Raw genomic sequence first — 26456 nt, 5'->3', positions numbered from 1 at the left:
GTAGATGACTGGGGAAGGCAATGGCAAACCACCCCATATTTTTGCCGTGAAAACATTGTGATGCGAAGTCACCTCATGGTCGGAAACGACTGGTGCTTGCACAAGGGACTACCTTTACCTTTAAAAAAAAAACACATTTTGGGGTAATAAAGGGGAGGGGCAGAGCAGCAAAGATGTTTTGATCCAATTCAATCTTTTTTTAATGGGGTCCATTTTTAATTTACAGGGCAATCATAATTCTGAATCTGTATATTCAGAAGAAAATCCCACTGAACTGAATGGGATCTGCTGCCTGTTAAGAGTGTTTAGGATTGCAGTCTTGGTCTGCTGCCTTCCTTGCCCTCAACCCAGCACCACCCCCTGTTTCACAACCAAGCATGCAAAGATTCATGCATACCACCATGTGTGTTGTCTGCTTCTGGGTGCAAAGATGTGTGGCTCGAGACATTAATTCAGCATGGCCATAAAGCAGGAACAGACTCTCTTCTGTCAGGGAAATACCATTTCACAGACAGGGCAATACTCTTCTGACAAAGAATACCAAATTTCATAGACAGGGACATACCAGAACATAGCAGCAGCTCTTCCCGAATCAGGCTGGAATGCTGGGCAAGTGTGAGAGCAATCATCACTACAAATCCAACAGGGCTCAAAGAGAATCTGTTGCTACAGCAAATGCAGGTCACTTGTGTCTTGGCTGGTGAGCAAATCCTCCCTTGGGATTTTATCTGCCCTCTGGAACTTCACGATCCTCTTGCAGATATATTATACCCACCCCCACAGGTTGAGAATAGTCAGAAATGTACAACTTCTTTCATCTGGACCATGTGCAGTGTGCAGGTCACCTTCCAAAGTGCTCTATGGCACCTGGAGAAAACAAAACTGAACACATTTCATCCTGGAACTTAGTCTGGGCACCTTCTTCTATCGTTCTATAGTGCATGTTTATATTAAAATAATTACAGGTGCATATGAAACTGACTGCCAGTACACCAGGCAGATTTGGTCCTCACCATAACCTTGCAGAATGGTAATTTTCCCAGGGGAGTGAATGACAGCTATCATTCATACGAGAGAAAGTGAAAGGTGCTCTTGGGATGAAGCTAAATGTGACCCTGATTGGCCAGTTCCTTGCGCGATGAACTCTCCCACATCAGCAAATGTGCAGATTAGAGTCTGTTTGCTTTGTGTCACAGGACTTTCAAGGAACAAGCGGGAACTGAGTCCTGTCCTAGCTTCATAGCACCTTCCCTCCATGGACACATTAGAGCCTGAAACATACAGAACCAGGATCTGGCTTGTATACACTGAGAATGATTGCAATAATTTACTTGGTACAGTCTCAAGACCTCTTAAATCCGTGCGAGTGATGAGAAACAGAGTTTTTAGCAAGCCACAGCCTAGCAAGATGGATTTACTTGATTTCAGGAGAGCCTAACTGCATTTGCCTTAGAAATATGCCCATCCAGAGTCCACAGGAAGGTTTCGTTTATTTTTAGAGAATGTAATACAAGCAGCTGTTTCTGTCATAAAGTACTGGGCCTCCATTAGGGGTAATTTCTATGGGATACATTCTATAGGAACGCAGCCATTAGTCCGCAAAGAACTAGCCATTTAAAAGAAAGAACAGAAAGTGGCAACTCAAATGCATGTCTTCCTTTCAAAGAAAGAAACTTTGAATATCGGGGGGGGGGGGGAGATGACTTTGGCTCAGTCTACACATTACAAAGTCCTTGTGTTTGTTGGGGAATCCCATGTGGACTTGGTATGACCTTGCGATGGGAGTTTTGTGCCTCCAGACTTGACCGTGGTTATTTTCTGTTTGTAGCTCCAGCACTCATGGAGAAGCAGCTTTGCCTCCTCAAACACATGCACAGTTTTCACATCCAGAACTTTCACATCCAGAGCTGCTATTGATTCCCTTGTAAAAAATCATGTTTACTTACATGGCTGCACCCAAGTTTCACAACAGAGCCAGTAGTGGCTCCATTGGACAGTTTGTGGATGTGAAACCTCTCTGTGTGTGCATGGGTGTGTGTGTCCTAAAGCAGGTCCCTCCTCTGTGCTGTGGTTACAAAAACAAAGGGAGCTGGTGTCTGTCTGGCAGGTAAAAAACTCCCATTACATGTGTGATACAAAATCTTTATGTTGTTCCCCAGCAACTAAGGACTTTGTCATGTTTGTCATGTATGGTGCCAGTTTGGTGTAGTGGTGCACAGACTCTTATCTGGGAGAACCAGGTTTGAAACCCCACTTCTCAGCACGTAGCTGCTGGAGTGACCCTGGGTCACTCACAGTTCTCTCAGAGCTGTTCTGCTCAAGAGCTCTCTCAGCTGCACCTACCTCAAAGGGTGTCTGTTGTGAGGAGGGGAAGGGGAAGGAAACTGTAAGCTGCTCTGAGACTCCAGGTGGAGTATAAACCCAATCTCTTCTCTTCTTCTTCTAGTTGGAGCCTAAGAAGAAGAGTTGGTTTCTATACCCTACTTTTCGCTAACCTAAGGAGTCTCAAAGGAACTCAGAATCACCTTTCCCTTTCTCTCCCCACAACAGGCAGGTGGGGCTGAGAGAGTTCTGAGAGAACTGTGACTGGCCCAAGGTCACCCAGCAGGTTCAAGTGGAGGAAAAATGAGGAATCCAACCTGGCTGTCCAGATTAGAGGCTGCTGCTCTTAACCACTACACCATGCTGGCTCCTTGGGACATAACAGAGATGACATTTCAAGGTGACTTAAGTGAAGGTGAGTTGCACTAGGTTTGGAACAAAGGAAGGCAGGTACACATACCATGGTGTATGACTAAGCTATGGAATTTGCCAGCCCAGGCCTTTTAAACAAATTTCAAAGGGACTGTCTACATCCAACCAGAGGCCATCACGGCTAGATGTAACTGCCATGTACAGAAGCAGGATATCTCTGGATTCCAGAGGCCGGTGACAAAATGAACTAGCTAAGTAGGCAATAAGATTCACCTCCTTGTCTTGCTTTAACATTTCCAGGGGAAGCTGCTGGAGAAAGAACAGCTGTTAACTGTTCACAGGACCAGCTCCAGAACCAGGGTGGGGCAATGTGCTTTCTAGTGCCCCTTGCCTAAATGTGTCTGTGAAAGTGAGCAGCTGTGGAGCGGTGCAAGAGAGGAAGAGGGCACTGGTGGTGGCTGTCTGCCAACTGACCACTGGCCACCGTCTGCATATGTTCCTCCTTTCATCAAGTTGGGTAGGTGGGAAGGCAATTAGTAATAGCTACTTCCCTTCTCAGCAAGCTACTTCCCTTTCCACCACACATCAATATGGAAAAATGCCAGGGGGGAGGAGGAGAGGCCTAGAGGGGGCCTCAACCCTAGAACCAGCAAGGAGCAGCTCTTGCCTCTACCTAACCCTTCCCTGGAAAGAGCAAGAGTAGCAATTATATAAGGACTGGTGATCTGCTGGCAACCTGGTAGTCAAACTGAGAAGCTAAAAATAGCTCAAAAGCTTGCTAAGGCCAGGTGGAAAATTATGGGCTCCCTCTCTCTTGCTTCCTTCTGCATCACAGTTTCCTTTGCCAGGCTTGCTCAACTGCACAGGAGCTACCGAGCAAAGTCTCTATTTTCTCCATTGCCTGATGCTCATCTCTCTCCTAGTCTCTGGGGAAGGAGGGAAAGAACCAGAGCTTCCTTTGCCCAGTTTTCTGGATTGCACAAAAGAGACACAAAGAAAGCACCTTTAAGACCAATGAGTGCTAATGTTTTAAGCATGTTTTATTTTAAGCTTAACCCCCCCCCCCCAACCTTTGTATTTGTCTGTATCTCTGCTACCTGGCATTACTTTTTATGACACACATGGCCCGGGACAACACGGTCTCATTTATGTCAGATGAAGCCCTCATAACAAATGAATTTGACACCCCTGAATTGTACAACATTTTTCAGGTCCAGGGGTCTTGGACTGGGGACTCTAGTGGAAGGGTCCAGGTACTCTCAGTTGAATATGCCCTCTGAGAATCTTGCCAGGGGAGGAAAGTGCTGTCCTCCCTTCTACCATCACTGGAGCTGCTCATTCACCAGAGTCCAGGGCCCATCATTTCCCACCTGGCCCTAGCAAGCTTTTGAGCTATTTATTGCTTCTCAGTTCGAGAACCAGTTTGCCAGCAGATCACCAGTCCTTATCTAATTGCTACTTCCCTTGGATGGGGAAAGGCGAAGAGTCATACGTAAGAAGTCCACAGTAATCTTGCTGCTGAGAGGAAACCCCTGAAGGCTCGTCGCAAAAAAAAGTAATTCCATGCAAACACAACACCAAACAACTCCAAAACCTTGACGCCAAACCAGGATTTCTTGTACTGTTTCCAACAGATATTAATCATTCTGCTGTTCTTGGCAATTTTGAAAAATTTAGCAGTAATTGCTGGTACATGAGAGCTTTAAGAGGCAGGCAGTGATTAATATGTTCCATCTGCTAGATGAATCCCCAGAAGCACTAATCTCCTTAGCCTAAGAATACATCTATTCTTTTTTTAAATAAGAAAAGAATTGTTCAACATCTATCAAGATATGTTCATTGCATATATAATGTCAGTGTATGAACACCTGCAAATCACATTAATAGAAAACGGGTATCAGCATCAAGTGTTGCTTTGGTTGAAATGATCCCTCCGCTTGCTCAATTCCCTGAGCTCCTCCTAGGCTACAGCTTGTAGCTGCCTGAGTAAGTAAACAGATGTACAGGGATGTTAGCAAATGCTGATGAAAGGTGAGTATTCCACCTAGGCTAGACATTAGGGGCTGCCATTTTCGGGCAGCTACCGAAGACACCCGACCCTCAGGAGGACCCACAACATGGCCCCTTGCTCACCCAAATGCCTGCTTGGCAAAAAGGGGAACAGTAACAGTAATGGTGCTGAGGAAAAGGGGATAGTGCTTATGGCACTCTGAGCAGGAGGAGGAGCTACCACTGAGGAGGGGAGAATTCTGAAGTTGAGCTACACAGTGCTTCTTGCCAATGCTCTCTCCTCAACAACCCCTTCCCCACCAATGTCCAAATTCATTCTTAGGCTCTCCAGGTAACAAGCAGCCCTGACAAAAGGCAAGGCCTCATCTTCAAATAAAGCTCCTCTGACACACCACCTCAGCCATTTGAACTCAAAAGTTCACACTTGCAACGGCCTCACTGAAAGAACAAGGCCCCAGCAGCCCAAGAAACGCATACGTATGATGCCACTTTTTCCTGCTGAGGTGTGGGATGAGCAAAAATCTCTCTACTCAGGACTCAAGGAGCATGGCTCTGGGCCAGGCTTTTCAGGATCCCATGTGGGGTGGGACATCCCCCACTCCTGGCTCCCACAGCCAGCAGGAGAAAAATGTTGAATCTCAGGGACTGTAGGTTGTCTTCTTCCTCAGACAACCAAGGAAGACAGCAAGAGAGTTAAGAAGATAGAGAGGCCAAGTCACAGGGTATCCTTTCTTCTCTACTCTACTGCTATCCCCTTTGATGTGTAAACTGATACTCTCAGGCAGGGCTTTTTTTGTAGAAAAAGGTCAGCAGGAATTCATTTGCATATTAGGCAAGATCCCCTGTAGAGTTGCCAAGTCCCCTGTGGACTTTGGCATGGGAATGTTTTTGTGTGTGCAAAGCATGCGCGGCGTGATGCGGGCCGGTGGGCTGGGGACCTCCAGGGTGGGAGAACCCCGACCCGGGAACTTGGCAGGCCTAACCCCCTATTAGCACCATGGTTTCATACAGGGATTTTTTTTGTAAAAAGAAGCAGCAGCAGCACAACAGAACCTTATTTGCATGTTAGGCTACACCCCCTGATACCAAGCCAGCTGAAACGAGGTTCTTGTGTGTCCCTGCTCAAAAAAAGGCCTGCTGGGATTACACCTGATCTCTAAGTGGCACAGATCAGTTCCCCTGGAGAAAATGACCACTTTGGAAGGTGAACTCTATGCCTTTATACCCTTCCCCAAACCTCCCTTCCCTCCCTTCCCCAAACCTCCCCTCCTCAGGCTCCACTGAGTCCACTCCCATAATGCTCCAGGTATTTCCTAAACTGGAGCTTGCAACCCTGCAGCTTCCCAAGTGGACGCTTCATTGCATGTGCAGAGAACCAGCGCGAGAGGGAGGCCAGTTTCCAACTGTTTAGTAGTACCATTTAAGGCAAAGGGATTTGTTTCGCTGTACCTTTAAGACCTCAAGCAGCACTTACGGTTGCACTCAGTTTTTACTTTCATTTCCAGCCAAGGGTTTTCTGTGCCTCAGAAACAGTTTCTCTAAATGTTATAGCTTTTTTTGGCTGCCTTTTCTGCTTCCCTTTCCTTCCTGAAAACTCTTCAGCCAGAAAGAGAAAGAGCAAAGCATCACTATAAAAACCGTCTCATTTTGCCCCGGCAAGTAAGTCTAGACAGCTGTTCTTTTAAATAACTGAAATTATATTTGTGATTTTCTTTTTCTAAAAAGCATTTCCAAACCCAGCAGTCAGTGATATTTAGTCTAGACATATGAAACAAGTGTCAGAAATAACCTGGGAAATAATAAAGCTCAGAAAAAGTCTCATTGGGTTCAATATGCCCTTCGCAAATAAATGTGCACGAGTCAGACCACTGGTCCATCCAGCCCAGCACTGTCCAATCTGGATTTCAGGACCACTCAACCTTCTGATCACCCACCCTCCGGCTGCCAAAGATCCATTTACCTGGAGATGCCAGGCACTGAACTTGGGGGCCTTCTGCAAACATAGCATGTGCTTTAGACGAAGCTATCCGCTCCACATTATCAGGAACAACAGCATCTGAAAAAGTGGACCCCACTGAATGAATTCTTCTCAGCAAAAACGAGATGGTCTTTTGTTGTGGCAAAACTTATCAGTCTTTTTCATTGTAATAATAGATTATTCGGGACAGAAATGGTTAGCAATGTGCTGGGCCTTTTAGCCATAAACGCATAGTGTTTACAGAATGTTTAGTAAGAAGATAAAAGATTTGAAATAATTTCTTCATAATTCATTTTAGACATTAATGAATTCAGATAAGAAGACTGATGATAGCAAGTACTGAAAGACAAATTATTACAAGAATTGCTTTCCTTGTACACTATATTTTCTGATTCATTCTAGGAACTGCATTCTTACAGGGAATGTTGTGGTGGGACTAGACTTTTCTGCTGGCCTACAGAAAAACGACAGTCCAGTCACAACTTGTGGACCCCTGGGTCTCAAATCATCAGGGTGCTGTGCTGACACTAGACAAAATTGCTGGAAGCTCTGTGGTGAGAGGGGTGGCTGGCATCATGTCCATCACCAATAGCATACAATTTCATGAATCTTATTTCTGAAATGTCATAAATATATCATAATGTATTTACTATTTATATGGCTTGTATTAGTTGTAAGATAGTGATCCACTTAGTTTCAGTACAGGTGGGTGATAACCTGTTGTTATCCCCTTGATTCTTTATAACGCTTTGACGGGAATCTTAATGTACTTTCCATATAAACGGTTCAATTAACTGGGAGATTTAAAAAAAATTAAGATTCTTTGTGAAGGTACTTCTTTTGCTTTGCATTAAATTTTTGCTTGTTGTTTCTTTGTAGACAATACATTTGTTAAAAACCTACCAACCTCAAATTAATTGCATACATAATGTCAGTATATGAACAGCTGCAAACCCCATTTATACAAAAGGGATATATCTCAGGGGGTTTTTTGCTCTTCTATACGCCTTACCTGCAATGTCCTACTGAAGAGAGGCAAGCAAAGATACTACCACACACAGAAATCTAAGTTGAACCTAACTATTACTTCTCCCCTTCTCCATGGTCTCCATTTGTGAGTGTTTAGGTTTCTAGCACTGCTGATCTGCCCAGACACTCATGTGTTGGTGACATTTAGACTTGACTACTGAAACATAGTCTTATGTGGAGCAGGTTTAAAAGACAGTTCAGTTACTTCAGTTGTGATAACTAAAATCCTTACAGGCATCAAACAGAATGATAACATGGAACCAGTCTTACAGCATCTATTCTGGCTTACAGTTTCCTTCAAGGCTCAATGCATGGTGCTGGTTTTGACCTAGAAAGTTCGACTGGGCTTACACCCAGAGTACCCTGAAGGACCTCATCCACCTGTATCAACCAACTGGAACCTTGAAGTACAAGACTGGAGGATCTTCCCTCAGGACCAGCCTTAGCAGAGGTTTGTCTAGTGAGAGCACAGGGGAGGACTATTTCAGCTCTTGGTTCCAAACACTGGTACTCCTTAACACAGGAGCGCTAAATGAACCCCTCCCCAAAGGCCTTTTATCTGGGTTTGAAGACCTACATTTTCTGTAAGGTCTTTGAGTTACATCAGTTAAGAAACTGTGTGGGAAGAGGGAGAAGCACTATTTTTAAAATAGCATCCATTTTTAGTGGAATTTTACGTATTGTACTAGATTTATTGTGTTATAAACCAAGGTGGTCTATAAACTATGGTACTAGAAGTATGCTCCCCTGTGTGCTGGAGACGGCCCAGTGCTACAAAGGTAACCTGCTGTAGCTGCTGCCCAGAAAGATGGGATCAGTGGCAGTGGTATTTCCTCCTTAATGCCATGGGGATCAAGCTCAACCAAGCCCCCCAAACTCTTTCCACATAGATAACTAACAAGTCAAGAAGAAAGTTTGCATAGAAGCCTCTCCTTGATGTCTAGTTCTCTATGTATAGAGTGGGGATATTAGTATGGAGGACCACTTAATCATGTAGGGCCGCTAAGCTCCCGGGTTGGGTGGGGGTTCTCCCGCTCAGGAGGTCCCCAACCCGCTGGCCCACATTGGGCCAATGGGGGGGATCCCGTTTCAACATCATCAGCACAATGATGTCACTCACAAGTACCATGGTATCATAGAGTTCCCCTCCCAAATTGCTAGAGTGTCTGGGGAAACCATAGAGTTTTCCTGGAAGCTCCTAGAGCAGCCGGCATGTGACATCGCCAGTCTGATGACATCACTTGCGAGTGATGTCATTACACTGTGAGCACATAGCATGTGTGAAAGAAGTCCCCCGATGGAGGCCACGGGGGACTTGGCAACCCTATAATCATGTGACCTGGCCCTTCCAGTCTAAAGTAATCAGATGCAGGTCCATCACTTCCCAGTGACAACTTGGCCTCAAGCAGAAAAGGATGATGTGTACTTAAGGGGTCTCTAGCAGATTACCTCCAGGTTCATCAAGGTAGAAACTCATATCTTTCTTTTCTTCCCTCTCACCAATATGGTCGTAAGTAATTTGTGGAATGGATGATGCTGTCTCCACTGGGTTTATTATCGGTGCAGAGCTACCATCACGAGCAGGTTTTCCTTTCCTCTTGTATCTTCTACTCTGTAATAAACATTAGAAGGCCATTTGCCATACTGAAGTCTAAATAGCAGCCTCTGTGCAAGAAATTAGACTTGTACCATTTAAGGGAGATCATTAAAAATGACTGGCATATCTTTTTCAAGAAGTAGGTCTTACAAAACATATACCAGATACACCATATGGACATTGCATGTCTTCTTCCTACATATACAGGCCTGGCTTAGTGGCATACTTCCATTACCATCTATATCACAAATCCTGAAGGGAGGCAGTCTTCTGATCTGACTCAGCTAGCTTTTCAGCAAGAGAGGGAAGAAGGAAGATGGCTGACTCCTTGCCACTTGCAATTTCCAGGCTGAGTGCTTGTTTTTCTCCTGCTGCACATTCGTAAGGCCTAGGTATTGCCAGGAGCACAAGTCCTTGGTCACAAGCCAAAAGAACAAGAACTTAAGGGCTCACAGTCCACTGGTTACCAGGTCCGACTCAGGAAATATCTGGGGACTTTGGAGGTGGAGCCAGAAACAAGGTTGTGACAAGCACAATTGGACTTCAAAGGGAGTTCTGGCCATCACATTTACAGGGACCACACTCTTTTTAAATCCTTCCATTGGAAATAATGGAGGAACTTTCTTTGGGGGCTCATAGAATTGGACCCCCTTGGGTTTTTTGGGAGGGTACTGAGGAAAGGCACAGATGCTATGCTGAAAATTTGATGCCTCTACCTCAAAAACAGCACCCCCCCCCCAAGCACCAGATACCCCCGGATCAATTCTCCATTATATCCTATGGGGGAGATTTCTGGTTCCAGCAGACATGGATTACAGACAGCTGCAACATCAACTCTGAAAACGTTAAGTATTTTTAATACTTTAAAGATATTTTTAGCTGGTTTATTTTAGCCTATGGGGACCAGTCTCCATAGTGTATAATAGAGTGCCCAGTAGACATTCAACTCCCCCCCCCCAGCTTTCTAATAACCCTGAAGCAGGGGGAGGGCGTTCGAACCAGGGGATCCCCTGCCCCCAACTGGGGATTGGCAACCCTAACAGCTCACGGTCTTGGCTTGATGGACTAACCTGGTGGACACTATCCCAGGATGTCTCATGTACACAGTTTGTTGAGATTGGATTTATACCCCGCCCTTCACTCCAAATCTCAGAGCAGTTAACTATCTCCTACTCTTCCTCTCCCCATGGTAGGTGGAGCTGAGAGAGCCAGTTTGGTGTAGTGGTTAAGTGCGTGGACTCTTATCAGGGAGAACTGGGTTTGATTCCCCACTCCTCCACTTGCACCTGCTGGAATGGCCTTGGGTCAGCCATAGCTCTGGCAGAGGTTGTCCTTAAAAGGGCAGTGAGAGTCCTCTCAGCCCCACCCACCTCACAGGGTGTCTGTTGTGGGGGAAGAAGATATAGGAGATTGTAAGCCGCTCTGAGTCTCTGATTCAGAGAGAAGGGCAGGGTATGAATCTGCAATTCTTCTTCTTCTTCTTCTTGAGAGAACAGCTGTGAGACAACTGTAAGGTCACCCAGCTGCTCCATGTGGAGGAGAAAGGAATCACACCCAGTTCTCCTGATTAGAGTCCGCCATTCTTAACCACTACACCAAACTGGCTCTTTGTTTGTATCATGTACTTTTGTAATCTGTTTTGGGTCCCTACTGGGAAGGAGGGGGGGAGGATTTTTTTAAAATACTAAATATTACTCTCTGCTCTCCTCAGAACTGGTGGTTAGACCTGGGACTCCTGGAAACATGAAGTATGTGAAGCACCTCCTTTGCCAGAAATATGGGATATCACATTCCTGCAGAGGCATATCCAGTGGGCCACACACGAAATAGCACTTATGACTAAGCCATAGTAAGTAGGTGCGATCATAACTGTAGTAATCACACTTCATTCTGGACTTGAAGCAGGTATTTTGTAAAAAAAAAAAAAAAAAAAATTCCCAAAGCAACATGTCATACAAATGCTGTCCTGGGAGTTCTGAAACTGTTATATTACAGTCTGTCTTATTAAAGTGGTCCCCAACATGGTGGCTGGGAGAGTGCCATACTGTCCACCAACACTTTTCTTGGTGCGTCCAGAAAGTGGGCAAGGCCAGGTGGGGCTACTGCCCAGCAGGCTTTCTGATTCACCACTGAAGTTCTGATAAGCTATGTAGATCAAGATAACATTGTTTCAGTGGCAACTGCCATGACAGGGTTTGTTTTGTTCTTTCTCACCCCTCTTTCCCAGTGTATTTTTTAAATTACCCCTCTTCTCCCCTGACCTTGGGCTTTCTCTGTGTGTCTGGGTCCGCCTCCTGCAGCAGGCATTTTGTAGTTGTGCCTTGTTTCAGAATTCCAAAGGTGCCCACAGGCTCAAAAAGGCTGGGGACCCCTGGTCTATTACATCTTTATCCAAGGCATTTAGTGCAGCATGCATGAATCTTCAGTTTTGTCCTCCCATTAACCCTGAGGGACAGGTTATACTGAAAGAGAGAATAACCCCCTCAAATCCCCAGTGAGCTTTGTGGAGATTTTATTTTGGCGCTTCCCAGACTTAGTTTAGGACTATGACCATTCCATTGTGTGGGTGCTCCCATAGTTACAGTAAGTTGTTCTTCACAAGACCTATGAGAGGAGCTGATGGTTTCTTCATCTGTCCTCAGGGCAATGTGCTGCTGCTGTAGTCCCACAAGTCAGCTGGCAGTTCTAACATTACTAGAGATTAATAGGGTTATGAAGGCACAGCAGCCACAGAACTTCAGTGCCATAAGCATCAGTCATTGCACTACATAATGAGCTGGATCCCACAGATCCACTGCTAAAGTGCTGGTGTTTTCCTCCAGCGCAAGGAACCTCCCACTGATACAGGAGGCTCTTTGGACAAGAGCATCAGGGAAAGGTGACTGTTTCTGCTGTGTGTGAAGTGGGGAAGGAGGGAGAAATAGGCAGGTTTGCAAGCTCTTCACCATCACAGAGGTCGAACCACAGGAAAATGCTACCACTTCTGGAATATATTCACAGGATCTGGCCCAATTCCCATTCTTTTTCCTGGACAGAATTAGAACCAGACTTTCTTTGTGGCAGTACTCACCAGTACTTGGGGGGGGGGGGCTTTTTCAGGTCCCGAGAGATGAACTAGTGAAAATCACTGCAACTTTATCTACAAGTACCAACACTTTCTCCTTTTATTTGACAAAAAAGCACTGATTAGAACTACAGAATGTCAAGGCTAATGGATGAGATTAGATCAGAGATGAAGAAACTGCAAATCGGAAGCCACATGTGGTTCTTTCACACATATTGTGCGGCTCCCAGAGGTCAAGGAGGAATAGCCCCTGGAAGGAGGGATAGAATTAAAGAGGCTGGCACAGGGTTCCCCCTTAGTTTTATAGATCTTGACGGAGCTGTATTTATTAACCTTGGTGTCAAGGCAAAAAGAGATGCATAATGATGCAAACAGTGGCCAGTGATTTATATGGTACATGTGTATTTCTTTCTCCCACCAGTGCAAAAAAAAAAAAAAAATTCCCTAACCTTTCCCAGTCCTGGTCTTACTCAGACTGTTATTCCCAGCTGGTCTTATGGGGACTGTTATTCCAGCTTTATAACATGACCATGCTAGAATGCTAGCATGGTCATGTTGTAAAGTACACACATATGTATTTTATCTTTTTATGCAAAGAAAATATCAATAAAGATGTGTGTATAATATTTGTCCATGTCTTGTGGCTCTCAAACATCTGACGTTTGTTCTAAGCGGCTCTTACACCTATGTATCTTTTCACCTATGTATACAAGATTAACCAACCAGAGAGTGATGCTTAAATAATGGAACTCTAATTTAGTAAAACCAATTATAATTTATTAAGAAAAATATAGTCTTCCATACAAGATAAAAATACACATCCAATCACACATACAGTCCTAGAAATATAGATAGATCGATAGGGGAACATAAAGGGTAGACACACAGGGTAATATTACCTATCGTAGTCTTCAAGGAAGGCTCCAATGGTGACAAAAGAGGACAGGGGAAATGGACCCAAAACTATGGCCAGAATTGGGGATGGATCTAGACAGCGGAACTGGGATACTGTTAGATGCACACATGAGTGGAGTTGGGTCAGAGGTTAAATAGGCTACCTTAGACCCTCGGGGGCTGGGAGGTAGGAGGGAGAAGAAAGGGGAGGCTTTGCAATGACCAGGAGTGCTGGACTATTGCAGAGCCAATAGCAAGTCCCTTGGTGGCACCCAATTGGGTACCTGCTCTTGACCAATGAACTTGCCTGGGTCCTGTGTACCTGAAAGAACTTTCAGATTGAAACAGGCCATGGGGCAGGCTCCAAAGTGACTGAATAGAAGTGATTACTGGGTGGGGAACACTTAAGATTAGATGGACTTATTTGAAAAGGTGACAACAGAGAATCAAATATTGACCTAGGTATTCCCCGGATTAGACAAAAGACTTGGCTCTGGCAGGAGATGGTCTTCCTCTTTTTCTATCTTCTTTCTGGCACCAGTCTTTGTCCTGGGTTTTGTTAGACAAAGGCTTGAGTGGTCTGGCAGGATCCATGCCTGGATAAGCTTGATTGCCTTATGCAAAAGCTGAAGCAGATGCTGGAGATGGAATCAGGAAAACAAGATGGATTCTGGTGGTGTTAGCCTTTGGTTCATGGAAACAGGCTGGAAACTGTTTGCTTGTACAGTTCATGCTGGCATGGCTTCCTTTACTGCAGCGGCCAAGACTGGGCACACAAGGAGTAGCTGGAGCACGTCTGTAGTTCTGGCTAACACCAATCCAGAGATGTAGAATGCAGCTGCAAAGCTGAGGCTTATAGTATCCACATAAGCCTTAGAAACTGTGGACAAAGTCCACTTCTTAGAGCAGATGTGTGAGAGTCAAACTCCAGGCACCCTGGCAACCATACTGGTGATCACGATGTCCATATGTATGAAAAGTAGGGGGCTTTCCTTACATTGGTTTAGATTAACTTCCCTGTCTGCTGAGGCTGCTTCGCGAGGCTCTCATCCTGCTGGGCAAGAGGCAGCACTGGTGCTTAGGCAGCAGCTGCACAGATTAGAGGTGAGTGGCTGGTCATCACCCAGGACAGTGGCTGTGCTCCCTGTTCCCCCATTTTTGGAGATATGTAGGTGTTTACAACGGCACAGTGATGTAGCTCAAGGGTGGCCAATGGTAGCTCTCGAGATGTTTTTTTTTTTGCCTACAACTCTCATCAGCCCCCAGTCATTGGCCATGCTGGTTGGGGCTGATGGGAGTGGTAGGCAAAAAACATCTCGAGAGCTACCGTTGGCCACCCCTGATGTAGCACACCATATCTGCACTGCTTGTATTTACACAGTGCAGACATATGTGGGGATGGGGGTTATGGCCGTTTACAGCAGAGACTCCCCTACCTTGCTTTCCTGTGTGGAGTCTTGTGTCCCTGGCTGGAGGAGTGGGGGTTCCCCCTTTTGGTGTCTGTATCCTAAGGTGGAGGACCTGTTACAAATCTGAACAAAGCAGTGTTAATGCTCCTTCTTCCTTGCCGCACAAAGTGCCCTTCCTGTGGGATTCTCATCCAAGTCCCTCTGTGTGTGCTTTAAGTGTATGTAGAAGGAGACCACAACAATGTATGGTGTAGTGGTTAACTGCACTGACCAGGTCTTTTTTTGTAGAAAAAGACCAGCCAGAACTCATTTGCATATTAGGCCACACCCCTGATATTCACCACTGTTTCATGCAGGGATTTTTATATGGAAAAAGCCCATCAGAAACTCATTTGCATATTAGGCCACACCCCTGATGCCAAGCCAGCTGGAACTGCATTCCTGCTCAAACAAAGCCCTGGTGCTGACCCTTATCTGGGAGAACTGAGTCTGATTTCCCACTCTACCACTTGCAGCTGCTGGAATGGTCTTGGGTCAGCCATAGCTCTCGCAGAGCTGTCCTTGAAAGGGCAGCTTCTGTGAGAGCTCTCTCAGCCTCACCCATGTCACAGGGTGTCTGCTGTGAGGGAGGAAGGTAAAGGAGATTGTAAGCAGCCAGGCTGTTAATGGAGCTACCTGTACGGGAGTATATTCAACCTGTGCTGAAAGCGCTATACTGGTTGCCTGTGGCATTCCGGATTTGCTTCAAGCCCTATATGGCCTGGGACCTGTCTACCTTCGAGACTGCCTTTTCCCATATGTACCCCAGGGAGCACTATGTTCAGGGTCTCAAAATCTCCTTGACCGAAAGAAGCTCAATTGTCCACCATCAGAGCCAGAGCGTTCTCAGTAATAGCCCCCACTTTGTGGAATGCCCTCCCCGAAAACATCAGGGCCCTATGGGACCTGCCACAGTTCCACAGGGCCTGTAAGACCAAATTATTCAAACTCGCCTTCAACAGTTATGGGGAGGTGGCTATTACCTTACAGCACCAACAATCTCACTGAATTAATATAAAGGAAATCAGAAACCTGCCATCTTGGACTTTTAATGAATGGGTTGATGATTGTTGATATGTATGGAAATGTTTTATTATATATTTTACTTTTTAATATTCTATATTTGTTAACTGTTAATGTTTTTAACTGTTGTTAGCCACCCTGAGCCAGTCAGGGGACCAGACCAGACAGACAGACAGATAGATACATAGATAGATAAGCAAGCAAGCAAGCTGCTCTGAGATTCAGAGTGAAGGGCAGGGTATAAATCCAATTTCTTCTTCTTAGGTCTATGGCACAAGGCCTAGAGCCTGAGCTATAGTTGTCCTGGCTGGAATGAAATATATGTGTGTGTATGTTCAAGTTCAAATACCAGCTTCAACCAGTCACAGGAGGGCTGCTGGCAATACCTGAAGCCTTACACATTATCTGTTCACACAAGAAGCTGCCTTATACTGAATCAGACCACCGGTTCTTCATGGTCAGTACTGTCCACTCAGTCTGGCAGTGTCTCTCCGGGGTCTTTCATATCACCTACTGCCTGGGCCATTTTAACTGGAGATGCCAACGATTGAACCTGGGACTTCCTGAATGCAAAACAGAGGCTCTTCCAATGAGCCACAGCCTTGATAATAAGCTTGCAAAACCTACAAGCCAGATCAAAGCCTCACCATCCTTTTGTGGGGTAAGGGTAGAGCAGAGAGGCATTTTGGTAAAACTTCCCTCTCTGAATGCCTGTGAAGACCATTCTTGGGGAGGAAAGACCATGCAGGCCTGACAGATGCCCATGTCACAGGTTGATGGCTCCAAAAGACATAAGAAGGCCAGTGGGCCATCAAGTCCAGCCTTCTGCCTCATGGACAATGCCAGTAAGCAGAGCCTAGTCATGACTGGTTGCAGCCGGTATCTTAAGCTGAATAATAACTTGAAGACTGAGCAGTGTAGCTGGTATTTTAACTCTCTGTGCTTGAATGTAGATTTGTAAAGTGATCCCACAGGGCCCTGATGTTTTCGGCATCACAAAGTGAGGGCATTCCACAAAGTGGGGGCTATTACTGAGAACGCTCTGGCTCTGATGGTGGACAATCGAGCTTCTTTCGGTCAAGGAGATTTTGAGACCCTGAACATAGTGCTCTCTGGGGTACATATGGGAAAAGGCGGTCTCGAAGGTAGACAGGTCCCAGGCCATATAGGGCTTGAAGCAAATGTATCCCAGAGTTCTTGCTGGGATAATATTATGTCAGCACTGAGGGAGTAACCAGGGCCAGAGAGACTGAAGATGTCGACTAAGTTCTGCTCCTTCACTGAAATTCCCCTACTTCTGACCTACTTGTAAACTGGTGCCAGGGCTACATCAGCTTGGATCTGGCATGGCTTCATGTCACTGCATCTTCAAAGTATCCTTTGCATTTTAGGTAATTTTTTGTCATATAAAATAGTTACATTTTTCTATTAAGTTTTGTATTATTTTCTATCTAAGATAGCAAATATAACAACACACCAACCCCAGGTAACCCCACCACCCACCCTCTTCCCCAACACAGACCATCAGAAAGAAAAGCAACTAAGAGAGATCCAGAATGTCATGATATTGCTTATTTAAAACATTGTTTTGGCCAGTATTCCTGTGCTCCTGAAGTGGTTCACCAAAATTTCTAGCAAGTTAGATTCTAAGTGCCCAAGACCTTGAACAATCTACTAAGTGTTTTATATTATCTGGTCATCATTTTGAAGCATTTTTCTCTCTAATTAATACAAACTGTGAAGAGTTTCCAATATCTTAAATATATTCCCAACTATAGCGTGTCTTATATTCTAGGCCCATTTAATTGTTTTTTGCTTCAGTAGTCATATCTCAAGTCACAACACTGTGATAAAAAAAAGTTTTTATCCCACTCTTCCTCCTTGGAGTTCAAGATGGCATACAGGGTTACTCCTAGGGTTGCCGATATCCATGTGGGGCCTGTAGTTCTCCCAGAATTCTACCTGATGTCCAAACTACAGAGATTGGTTCTCCTGGAGAAAAATGGCAGCTTCGAAGGCCAAACTCTATGGACACATTCCCACTGAGTTTCTCCCCACTCCAAACTCTGCCCTTCCAGACTCCATCCCCAAATGTGCAGACATTTCCCAGACCAGAGCTGGCAACTATATTTATCTCTCTCCCCCTGCAATTACACAATGCTTAGTAAAAAAGTGACAGGTTCAAGTTCACCCACTGAGCTTCACAGCTTGTGGGGAGGAATCTGAAACCTGATTTTAGAGGACTTAGTCCAAACTTGCAACCATTACACCACAGTGGTTCTCTAAGGGCCAAGTCACATATTGCAAAGCCCTTGTGGTTGCCACAAGGCCTTTGGATCACACACGCACTGGACTTCCAGGTGCACACAGCCTGGGTTTGGATCTGGACTACATAAAGAAGGGGCTTTAATGTTCCCTTTCTTCTGCAACATGTTCCCAACCAAAAACAGCCCCCGAGATTCCTGTTTGCCCCACTGGGAAACTTCTGTGTCATGATGGCTTCATGTAAGTTTCCCCAAGATAGCAAACAGCATCTCCCCAGGGCTGCTTCATATCAGGAAAATGATGCAGGGAATTGGGGTGGGTCGGCTGAAGCCCCTTCTCTGTCATGATCCTGACCTGAATCATGCCCACAGGAACCGAGGAAGCATGGAACTGCCCCTGTACATGTGATCTAAACTCTATGTGCTGGTCATGAGGGCTTGATAACACAATGGCATTGGCCATAGTTGAGCTATTGGTTTCACATATTGGAAATGTCCTTCCTGCAATTTTTTTTTTAAACATTATTTCCTATTTGTAAGTATTCAGGCTAGAGAGTTCCTCGATTGTCCACCAGTTCTTGATCTCTGAGAATTTCACTGACAAATAAGCATCATTAAATCCAAAAGCCAAACTTTCTATGAACTACCTGTGTGTGAACAATCAATTGAAATAACCCACTACCTTCAGAGCAGCCACAAAACATGGAATGGTTCGATGGAATTTGCATGACACGGTTGCTCAGGGGACAGGCCTATCTTTGTATCATTCCAATTTTAATATTTTTGTTGGCAAAGCATAGACTGATTTTCCCTAAATGACCCTTAGGATTATAGTCAGGGTTATGTATAACTGCCCCAATAGGTTATTTTTAAATGGACTTAATCTTTTATATTTATTCCAGACACTTAGCAAAACATTCACAATGGTTCTAGTTGCTTCTGGGATTCCATTTTGTCCATAAAAAGGTTCAAAGCGTATCCAAGCAGAATCTCTGTTCAGGTATTTCTTCTGAAAAACCAATGTAAACCATTTGTAGGGCAATAAAGTCTGATATTTGTCATATTTAAACTTCCTCTGTTGTACTCATTTTGTCATACAGGGGCTCTCATCCTTCATTTTTGTGCTTCAGATAAATTGGTTCAAAGTTCTTTTCAAATCAATTACCACTTTCACAATGTTTTCACATCCAGTGACTCTATAGACTCTTGGCAACAGCCATCTGAAGCTATACATATTCTGTTAGGTGATTCGCCCCCCAAAGCAGAACAAACCAAGTCATCCTTATTGGAGGATTGTGCACGCATTCTGACCTGTTTCCTAAGAGTTGGGCTAGGTGGCGCTGGTGGCTTCTTGGAGTTTTGAGCTGGTGTAACATAGATCTTCCAAGTTGCCGTGGAGCTGCATGATTTTTCAGCCGCATAACACCGCCACAGCGTCTGCAGGGCATAAAGAGCCAGTTTTTGCTAAAACTATTCTGAATCAAGGACAATTTTCCTCCAAAACTTGTCTAATATAAGCAAACCATGTTATTTGTTTGACACGAGAACTACAAAATATTTTCTCTGCAGATACAGGAAAAGAACAACCTTAATTCAAATGCAATTCTCTCACTTACACCCTTTTAGAACAAAAGATGTATTTAAGAGATGGAATACCTTCTGTTCAATAACGAGGAAGACATCCTGATAAAGTAGCTCTTCTGAATCTGTACAGTACCATAGATTTGATCTGCAGCACCTAACCTTTTCCACCCATGAAGTCCAAAATAAGAAACGGTGCCACGCTCACGCATACTGTGCTCTAATGCACACAGATAGCCTGCCATGCTTGGGCATGGGGTGGTTTTGATTGCAGCCTACAGGAAGGGCTGTGGCTCAGTGGAAGAGCCTCTGGTTTGCATGCAGAAGGTTAAATCCCTGGCATTTCCACTTAAATAGAACCAGGTAGCAAGTGACGTGACAGACCTCTGCCTGAGACTCTGGAGAGCTGCTGGCAGCCAAAGTAGGCAATACTGACCTTGATGGACCAAAGGACCGATTTAGTATAAGGTAGCTTAATGTGTGCTCAGGTGTGTCCTTATTTCTGCATATAGCTAAATATTCAAAGAAAACCTTTGCATCCTCTCCCTAATTGGCAGCCAGGGCAAAAGCAACAACAACACAGTACAGGAGGCACAGGGCACACCTAGTTAGGCTTGCTTGCCTTATTGCCTTAGCCCAGGTGTCCCACAGTGCATTGTTTGATGTGTGGCTAGTGGCTCCAGTCCTGCAGTTAGTTGCAGAAGCCAGGCATCATTCATCTGAATCCAGTACGAACACACGCTCTTAATCTCATTAAGCTAATTAGTTTACTTCTGGAATATCACAAACAGGCCAAATCATAGCAACAGCCTTGCAGCCTGGTCTGGGACCCCCCAGGACCTTTGTTAAGTATACCTCTTTCCCTCCCCCCCATAGAGACAAGACTAGCTTGGTCGTGCTTGAAACTTGTCCATAGTGTTGTGAACGTCACAGCATGGTTACTTGCATGGGAATCCCTGAGAGACCAGAAATGAAAAAGTGAGGCATAAAATGTTAGCACTACCGGTGTGTTTAATGTACAGAAGGTAAAATCATACCAACATTTTAAAGAGTTTTAATTCTCACTTGGGAAACTTCCCCCATTGCAACTGAATGCGCATCACCACTGTTTACTTTTCCTGGTTTAAATAAGACCACAACTCAGTAGGTGTAGTACTAAAATTGCTCTTCAGATAGACAACAGAATTCTGCACCCACCCTTCTGTGTAGCTGTCAATGAGTTGAAAAACTTGAGGCAATACTGTCTAGAAGTATAGTTTTGTCCTCCACCCATGCACACAACAACAAGTGAGAAACTCTAAAGCAATTTAAGTGGCATGTTTGAAGATGGATTCAGGTGAGTAGCTGTGCTGGTCTCAAGCAGCAGAACAAAGTTTTAAGTTCAGTGGCACTTTTAAGACCAACGAAGTTCAATTCTGGATATAAGCTTTCACGTTGCATGCACACTTCTTCAGATAATAAGTTTCACTGTATCTTTAGAAGTGTGCATGCACACAGAAGCTTATACCCAGAATTGGACTTCGTTGGTCATAAAGATGCCACTGGACTCAAACTTTGTTCTTCTGGCACATATGAAGCCATTCTTGCCCCATTCATCTTTGCCATGGGGAGATTTTAATACAAAAACATACAAAAACCCCTTCCCTGCACATTTGAATTCTCTTCCCTTACATACACTAAGCTGTCCCCTCAAAAAGCTGAAGGGGATGGAATACCTCTACTTTTAGGTTGGCCTGCTCCCGCTTTTGCTTCTGTTGCACAAAATAACTTAAAAAGTGAGGTTTGCCTTGTAGTGTTCCTACAATACAACTTCACCACCTCTCTCCTTTTTTTCCCTTGCCAGCACTGCAGCATGATGAGCGACTCTGCAATGGGAAGTCCCCGGAATGCCAAAGAGTGATTTGTTGGAGTGAGAGACTCAGTATGTCAGGACTTTGGAGGGCACTACATCACTCTAAGAGTGCATAGGTGTTATCTCCTTGAATAGGAAGCCTTAATGTGGTGGAGTTCCAACTGAGACTAGTCCTATTCCTGTCTGGTGGCCATCACTGTTTGGTTCTTTTCCCTATAAGGCTTTGCATCTCTCTCTCAAGCCTGGCCTGTTCCGCCAGTACATTCTGCTCTAGGCGAATTGTTGACATCTTTTCGTTTCAGTCTCAAAGTCATAATATCTATGTGTCTCCATGGTTTGCCCTTGACACAGAGAGTACCACTGATAAGATGCAGATTGTTAGTAGAAGAGATGGGGTTTCTTGACATCACAGAAATTGTTTTTAATAAGGGAAAGTTCATGCCTTGCTGCACGATAGGGGTTGGATTTTGTCAGATACATCAGATGCTCATCACAGACTTGACTGACCGTTACATTAGTTCCTCTGGATGGAAAAATGCATTTAATGTGTGATTTTATTCTTGTTCACTGCTGTTCTTGACAAGGCCTTGACAAGAGCATTCAAGAATACCCTTTATAAAATACCGTACACCATGTTTAAGTATTGAATTTTGAATTAATCTTGTATGCTGCATACTAGATTCTTACATGTTGAAAAGTTTTTGCATTATGGTTTTGATTTTAATAAATTGTTTTAACTTTCAAACTGGCTCCTCTCTCTCACTGTCTCTCAAATTATGGGGTTCTTGCCAGTCATTCTGCCCCCTTACTGAACCCAATGGGAACGGGAGTCCTAGGAAAGGTTTCTATACTCTAGTATTCCTTAACACTTAACCTGGGAGCTGCCCTCTGAACCCTCCTCTCTCACACTTAGTCCTCTCACTCTCTCTCTATGGCCTTCCATGGAGACACATGTCTCTGCAGGTCTCTCCTGCAGAGACAATGCCCTCATACTCCCACACACATGATGCCAGCCAAGCTAGCCATTTGGGATGGGGAAGGTACTCTTTAGATTAGGCTTCTCTGTCTCCTTTTGACTGCAACTGGAATGTGAACTGGATCTACTTGAATACTTCTTTGGCAATATCCTTCTTGGGAGACTTATTTATTGCACTCAGTATCATGCTTCTATGACTGGGCAAGACTCTGCTACATTAACCAAATACCCCAATATGATTCTCCCCTGGTTTTCATGTCACTGCCAGTCAGAGTTGCTATGTTATTTTTAGCTTAAAACCGATGAGTTTTTGCTGCTGCGATCCCTGCTGGGGGTGCAGACAGTCCCACTGATATGGCCACCAGGGAAGTAGGACCTGAAGACTGACCCAGGATAGAGCTGTAGCAGTGTTCTATCATCAATGAAACAGGTGGTGATACTGCGCAAGCCGGTCTAAGCCTCTTCTGCCATTTGCTAGTTGATGAGGTTTCCACATGGCCTTTACCTGACAGTCAAACTGCATTAGTAGAGACAGGAAGGTGCTACAATTGTCAGTTTACTTCACCCTCTTTCATGATTAAGTATTTATGGTACCTGAATTAGAGATGCTGCAGCAGGTATTTGCCTGTTGAAATGCTTTTGGCGTTGTTTCTGTTGTACCTTCAGTGCAAAGCCAGAACCCAGAATCCCCTGAAAGCCAACAAATGGCCCTTTGTTAAAAGGAAACTTCCTTTTCACACGCATACAGAACAGAAACAGTGTAAGGTAGAGAAGTCACAGTGATCTCAACTGTGCATGCTAAGTCATTCCTTCAAATTATAATAAGCAATGTTTGATTCTTTAGATTTCCACTCACCGCCGGAAGGGCAAAAAAGGAGATGGCAAACACAGAGAAACACGATGCTATTGTTTTGCCAATCCATGTCTGGGGTACCTTGTCACCGTAGCCGATAGTTGTGACTGTTACCTATGCAACGGGGGGGGGGGGGGGGGGATTAAGGAACAAGAGTAAAGCTACTAGACCAGATTCTCATGCCCACCTTTCATTATCACTATACTTTAGAAATATATTTGTTGCATGTTGCTAAGTATGTTCAGGCTTAAGCACTGCAGAAACAGGGTTGGCTTGCTTGGACAAGAAGCCACAGGACAATCCTGGCTCTGACAACAACCCCCACTCCCATTAGCTTTTCTCAGATGAACATACATTGCAAAGTGACAAGAACTTTTGGGGGTGTACAAAATTTCAAAAAGATTGGAGCATCAAGAGGGAAGCAAGGCTGGGTACTGAACCGGTGCTAAACCTCTCGTGAAGGCAAAAGAAAGTTGGGTTTGAACTGCAGTAACAAAGATCAAGGAAAGCATGGTGAATACCCCCCACTTGCAGCAACAACGAATTCAGACCAGTGAATCACCACTGCATGAATGAAGCTTTATTGGTCAATATAATTCCTTCATACTATAAACCATACTTTAAAATGAACACAGAAATAATGTGAGTAGCATAGAAGCAATCTGAAAAGCAGCTTCACTGCCAACAAACAATTTTTTTCTCTCCTGGAGCAAGCAGTGGGGTGAGGGGAGGGAATAAACAGTTCTGTGGGTTCTGGACAGGGCAGCTTGAAAAAAGGATAAGCTACCTGTGCTGGAGAAATGCAGCTATTTTAGAAACATTTTTCTGAGTATCTGAAATTTCCACACATGATAGCTACTAAATCAGTTCTTGCTTCAAAACACATAAAGTAAATACAAAAGATAACATTTGTCAGAAAGCAGTTAAGAGTCCAATAGCACCTTCAAGACCAACAAAGTTTTATTCAGGGTATAAACTTTCATGTGCACATGCACTTCATCAGACGTGTTCGTGCACACAAAAGTTTACACCCTGAATAAAATTTTGTTGGTCTTTTAGGTGCCCTGTGACTCTAACTCTGTTCTATTGCTTTAGTCCAACATGGCTGCCCATTTGGATCTACCTGTCAACTCATGAACATGCTTACCATTTCCTTTTATGTGTGAAGTGCAATCAAAAGCATTAAGAACTTAAGAGGCCTGCTGGATCAGACCAAAGGCTGCTTCTATCCTGCTTCTGACAGAGACCCACAAGCTGGATCACTGCTTTCACTCACTGCTTGCCCCACAGAAACTGGCATCCAATGCCCTACTGCCTCTAAAACAGAGCAGCTGCATTTACTTATTGAGGCTGAAAAGCTGCTTCTAGATCCATCCAGTATGAATCTGTCCAAAAAGAAACAGCTATTGCTACCTCCTTTGGCAGACAAACCAAAGAACCTATTGAGTAATTACTTTTGTTGGTTCGTCCTATAACTTTTGTCCACCAACATATTATTACGCAACCCTGAGGGGAGATTCTATATAATCTCCACATAAGATTATCCACACTAGGTAAGTAAAATGTACTGTATGTGGCCAAAAAGGTGTTACAGTGTTACAGCAGTGACAGATAAATCAACAATAAAAACAAAATAAAACTGAGTGCGATGTTGAAATTTTGAGGGCTAAAACAGCATAAACTGCAGATTATCCATGCAATAGACAGTGTTAATTCCGCATGTGCTAAACCCAGGTTATTATACTTACACTGCTAATTTCTCAAGAGCAAGTGAATCCCTGCTTCTGAGTACCAAGAGAGAGCAATCTCATAGGACTGGCTGCATAACAAGAGGTGCACTTACCACACCCCACCACAGAGCGTCAGCATAGCTGGAGAACCCCGTCTGTCCCTCTTCATCCACTGCATCTTTCTCAGCAAGGTAAACAAAATACGATGAGAAGATCAGTCCCAAGAATCCAATATACAATGTGGTTATTAGTTCCTAATGGGAATAAGACTGAATTACTGATTGGAAGTTGATATAACAGCATGTAATACAACTTTTTTCCTGAATACTGGCAGCTTTTTGTAAAAGTTCTGGCATTCTTAATAAACATGTATAGCAAGTGATAAAATCCTTTTGCTGGTTTATTACCGTTGGTGGTCACCATTCCTTTTACAGTGGTTGTATATTCATGTCTTGATGGACAGCTATCCTTTTCCTCCTCCTCCCCCAAACTCTGATCTGTATTTCCTCTCCCCCTTCCTGCCCAGAAAGTGGCCAGATGGTCACTTTGGGATGCAAATTTTTGGGATATCATCCTGGACCTTTTTAAAAATTTTGTCTTTTTAACTTTAATTAATCCTGTCAAATTTGAATTTTAAGTTTTTGTACATTTGTGTTACGGCTCTATGCCTCTATTGTACATTGCACGGAGCCCAGCACAAGCTGGGATAGGGCAGTAATAATGATAATAATAATATCAAAAGCATAGTAGTGAGAAAGACAAGTTGGCAGCTCTGGCTCCAGGTATGTTCCATAAGCTGATGCGCAGAATAACTGAACTCTACCCACATTCATTCCAGTGCAGATGAACAAGATTCATACCATCTTTCCTACATCCTTCTTTTTTTCCCTGCATCCTTTTAAAAGAGTAATTTATTTATCCAATACATTTTTATTTTGCCCTTCCTCCTCCAAGGAGGCCAGGGCGACATACATCCTCCTCCCCTCTTCCACTTAACCCAAGTGACTTACAGAATTCTCCTCTCCTCCATTTTATCCAAACAACAACCCTTTGACGTAGATTAGGCTATGGGAATATGACTGTCCCCAGGTCATTCAGCAAGTTCCCATGGCAGAAAGGGCCATAATACTTCAAGCATAAGTGGACTGGAAGAAATACGAATTTTTTTTTCCACACAGCATGTCTATAGATGCAGGAGTGTGCATGGAGACAGTGCAGGCACAATGCTGCTGTTCTAGTACATGAGTGAAGCCTTCACCCTTCCCCAACCCTCATAGTACATACATGATATATGAATGTTTGTGCCAAGGAGCTTCTCCAATGGAAAATAATGGGTGAAATACAGAAAATGTTGTTTATGTATGAGTGCAACTGCACATCTGATTTACACCTGTTTCCAAGCCTAGGATCTCCTTATCTGAACTGGAACCTTGGTTTCATTGCATGGTGGCTTACAATACAGC

At 44.2% G+C, this 26456-nt stretch overlaps 1 protein-coding gene across 1 annotated transcript in view; it reads right to left on the bottom strand.

Annotated features, from left to right (window-relative positions):
* Positions 1–26456, bottom strand: part of LOC132582726 (potassium voltage-gated channel subfamily KQT member 1-like) — a 447178-nt gene that overhangs the window by 366413 nt on the left and 54309 nt on the right. Inside the window, exons 7-11 of the mRNA XM_060254425.1 lie at positions 25107–25247; positions 23267–23377; positions 23005–23100; positions 19313–19438; positions 9161–9323 (exon numbers count right to left, since the gene is read on the bottom strand). Of these exons, the coding sequence (XP_060110408.1) occupies positions 9161–9323; positions 19313–19438; positions 23005–23100; positions 23267–23377; positions 25107–25247 (637 nt within the window). The remainder of the gene's footprint in view (positions 1–9160; positions 9324–19312; positions 19439–23004; positions 23101–23266; positions 23378–25106; positions 25248–26456) is intronic.

The sequence above is a fragment of the Heteronotia binoei genome, chromosome 14 (genome assembly GCF_032191835.1).
Source record: "Heteronotia binoei isolate CCM8104 ecotype False Entrance Well chromosome 14, APGP_CSIRO_Hbin_v1, whole genome shotgun sequence".
Lineage (NCBI taxonomy): Eukaryota > Metazoa > Chordata > Lepidosauria > Squamata > Gekkonidae > Heteronotia > Heteronotia binoei.
The sequence above is the reverse complement of the archived record's forward strand: the minus strand, read 5'-3'. Positions and strand labels throughout refer to the sequence as shown.